This window comes from Humulus lupulus, chromosome 8 (assembly GCF_963169125.1).
Source record: "Humulus lupulus chromosome 8, drHumLupu1.1, whole genome shotgun sequence".
In the NCBI taxonomy this organism is placed as follows: domain Eukaryota; kingdom Viridiplantae; phylum Streptophyta; class Magnoliopsida; order Rosales; family Cannabaceae; genus Humulus; species Humulus lupulus.
In genome coordinates, this window is record NC_084800.1 from 18,489,240 (window position 1) to 18,492,778 (window position 3,539).

At 37.0% G+C, this 3,539-nt stretch overlaps 1 protein-coding gene across 1 annotated transcript; it reads right to left on the reverse strand.

Annotated features, from left to right (window-relative positions):
* Positions 1-674: 674 nt before the first annotated feature.
* LOC133794901 (5'-adenylylsulfate reductase 3, chloroplastic-like) lies at positions 675-2,994 on the reverse strand. The gene is made up of 4 exons (XM_062232345.1): positions 2,824-2,994; positions 2,445-2,600; positions 2,210-2,342; positions 675-2,050 (listed from the first exon to the last, which is right to left on the reverse strand). Exons 1-4 carry the CDS (start codon positions 2,906-2,908, stop codon positions 1,021-1,023), a joined length of 1,404 nt encoding a protein of 467 aa, XP_062088329.1. The 5' UTR covers positions 2,909-2,994; the 3' UTR covers positions 675-1,020.
* Between the last annotated feature and the right edge of the window lie 545 nt (positions 2,995-3,539).

Consider the following 3,539-nt stretch of genomic DNA (forward strand, 5'->3'; position numbering starts at 1 on the left):
TAATACTATTTGTCAAATTAATATTGAGAATCGTCCAGAAATAGGTAAGGTGACACTGAAGGTCACCTTGTCTCAATCATATTTATTGGATTACTTCACCATAGATCAAGCTATTAACTTTGAACGAATAACGAATTTCATTAATTTGTTAACCGAGCAAGACCTAATTCCCAGTCTAAGTAACATCTTCCTCACAAAAATTCACCCAACTTAATTGTGCACCTTACTCATTTTTAGAATTAGTTAATTAAAATTAGTCATCAAATAAATTCTGTTTGAAGGATAAAAATCAAATGGCATCTCAAAACAGGGCACTCTGTGTAATGATCTCTAATGAGTTTTCTAGAAAAGGTTTTAATCTATTAGTTGAAATTTTGGGAGTGGAAATTTGTCCAACTCACGGGCTTCACGGCTAAAATGTTCACGGGCTTTATCTAGCATTATTTATAGGACTTTTTTAACACAGTACTTTTACTTATTTTTACATGAATAAAAACAGATTAATTACAAAAGTACCGAGCAATATCAAATGACAGATTACTTTAATTACCAGGGGGGGAAATTTTTGGACTGGTCATATTTCTGTGATTAATGATCCACAAACAAACGTAAAAATGTGTAATTTCCTTTTATAACAAAGGAGTAAGCCATGTTATGAGATTTGAACACTCACGTAGCAATGAATATTGGTATTACACTACTTGAAAGAGTTACAGCACATTCTTTGTCAGTCCCACTAACAAGAGCACCAGAACTGTGGGAACAAAAGAAAACGGTAACTTTTACAAACTAAAATGAAGAAAAGAAAGCAACCATCCAACACTACGAATACGGACTTAGAAATATACAAAAGAACAACCATGCTTCTATGTATATGTTATTAGGAAGCCAATGCGTTGTTCCACTTTGTTTTGTCAACTCTATATACGTTGACCCCCAATTCCCATCTATATGTATTTTCCCTACAAAAATTAATCCCTTCCTTTTTTATTCATGATGGTGGAACTGATTAACTTGGCATTACCGAAGGGCGTTTACAAAAACCATCAAAGAATCCGCATCTCTCTTCTCTGAGGGGTACTTTATGGGCTGAGCCAAGTGTTTGGGGAAGAAAAGTATTGTGGGGAAACTTCCTAGCTGCAGTTCACTCTGCGCAAACTCTTTGTTCTCGCCATCTGCTCTGAATTTTCCAACTTTGACATTGCTACCGGCCAACTTGTCAGCCAATTCCAAGTAAGATCCTTCCATAGCCTGGCAGAATGGGCACCATGGTGCATACATCACTACAAGCCATGGCTCCTTTCGGTTCTCCAACTTTGCCAAGTTCTCTATCCCTGATCGACTCAAAGTCACCAAATTCTGCGACTCGAAAATGTCGGTTTCTGCAGCAGTCCCACTTGCGTTAGCTGCATCATTGAGCTGAGCATCTTCCTGTTTGATGTTTCCCTTGTGAAGACCACACTCCTTGGCTTTGGCATCCTCCCACCACCACCTTCCTTCTCTCTCGTGTTGTCCAGGTAGAACCGGCCTTGTGCATGGTTCGCAGCCAATGGAGATGTATCCTTGGGAATGCAATGAATTCACAGGGATTTCCATGGCACGGAGGAGGTTCCAAATGTCTTTACCGTCAACATTTGCCACGGGGTTCCACTTCACCAGACTTCCAATTCCACCATCCAAGCCCTCAAAAACTGGGTCGACTTGAACAACGGGAATTTCAGACCGAGTACCTGGAGATTGGTCTTTCCTCTGACCAGTTATCCAGGCTCGTAGCCCCTTAAGAGCCCTCCTCAGGGGCCTCACCTTCCTCACACGGCAGCACTCTTGGTGGCCATCTTCATAGAATGAGAAGAGCCCTTTGCTCCTCACTAATGCCTGAACTTCAACAGAGTCTGGAAACATGTACTCGATGCGGATGCCATAATGCTTCTCAACTGTGTCGAAAAATTGATAGGTTTCTGGGTTCAACCTCCCAGTATCCAGACTGAACACCCTAAAGGGTCGACCAGTTAAATGTGCATACTCGATCAAGGCAACATCTTCAGCACCACTGCATAAGAAAAGGTTCCAGGGAATATGTTAACCAACAAGATCAAATACACTATAATTATATCCTTTGCGTAATAAATCTAAATCATTAAAATCTCTACATCAGGTCCATCCCATATAAAATTTAATTTTAAATATATTTAAGGAAAAAAAAAGTTACCTGAATGCAATTGCAATGTCGTTGCCGAATGTCTCAAGGGCTTTATCCATAATTTCAAGAGGGGAAGCATTTTCGAGATCTTTTGCCAATTTCTCAAAATCCTCGATTTCAACTCTTTCTTTATCAACCAGCTCTGCAATTTTGACAATCCTCTCAGTCAGGTGAGCACGCATGAAAACCCAAAACCAAAATTCAGAAACAATTGTATGTACTATGTATATATAAATTTAATTACCAGGAGCAGATACGGTTGCTGCTGAAGGAACAATGGAATCGTTTCTTTTGGGCTCGGCGTTAATGGGCTTCACAGCGCTTTTTCTTTGTGAAAGGTTCAAAGCTGAACTCTGACCTTGTCCCCGTTCCAATATTCTAAATGAACCAATCTGCGGAACTGCAAAATATTAACCAAAAATAAGTTAATATTATGTTTTCAAGAAGATCATTTTTCCTTCATTTTAACCTCAAATCAGATAAATAAATAAATAAAAAATTCAAAACGATCTACCACGGATTATAAGTCCAACTCTCGTATTTGCCGGAAAAAATTTCTCAGGAACCAAACAGAATTTAAAAAAAAATAAACATATTTGAAAGAAATGATACAAATATGATACCTTTAAGCTCAGAAGAGCCAGTTGAACGAGAAAATGAAGAACCAGAAATTGCAGCAGATGAAGATGAAGTAACAGCAAGAGCCATTATAGCCTAATGAATTGAACTCTTCTCTAAATTTTTCTTAATTCTTTTTTCTTTTTCAGTTTGTGCAAGATTGTTCTTCCGATTGTTGAGATAAAAAGGATTAAATAGCGTCCTAATAAAAGGGCGGCCTACCAGGTTCATTGAACCTGGACGTAATAACGTTCTGATGGGAGGCAAAGTGCTTTGCTTACGTGGCTGATTTTAATAGGCGGGAACGTTAATTCTGTCAGCGCATTCGTCACGTGGCCCGCCCAGCCTAAAGCCATGATTTAGAAAATGAGGACTGATGCATTTGTGGTCAATTCCAGGATTCTTCTGGGTGTCTTCGTTAGGAGAACCTTAAAACAAAATGTTTAATTAATTTTTGCCAATCAAATTAATAATATTTTATCATTAAAAAATTAATATTGTAGTCATATTAAATTTCTGATAGTAACTGAAGGACAAAAAAATTGTACTAATATATTTAAAAAGTTTCTTCAATTTAAGAGAGAATTAATATACATTTATATATATATTTTAAATATTTAAATTAGGGATATAAATAATTAAGTTCATATTTTTGTTATATTTAAATACTTAATTTAATTTTTTTACAGAATAAATAACTACTATTAATTTTTTGTTACAA

Excerpts from the sequence above, each read along its gene's own strand:
- LOC133794901 (XM_062232345.1), bottom strand. The coding sequence starts at position 2,908 with ATGGCTCTTGCTGTTACTTCATCTTCATCTGCTGCAATTTCTGGTTCT. Across the intron at positions 2,343-2,444 it reads AGCAACCGTATCTGCTCCTG|AGCTGGTTGATAAAGAAAGA; the intron begins GTAATTAAATTT and ends TCAAAATTGCAG. Across the intron at positions 2,051-2,209 it reads GACATTGCAATTGCATTCAG|TGGTGCTGAAGATGTTGCCT; the intron begins GTAACTTTTTTT and ends TTTCTTATGCAG.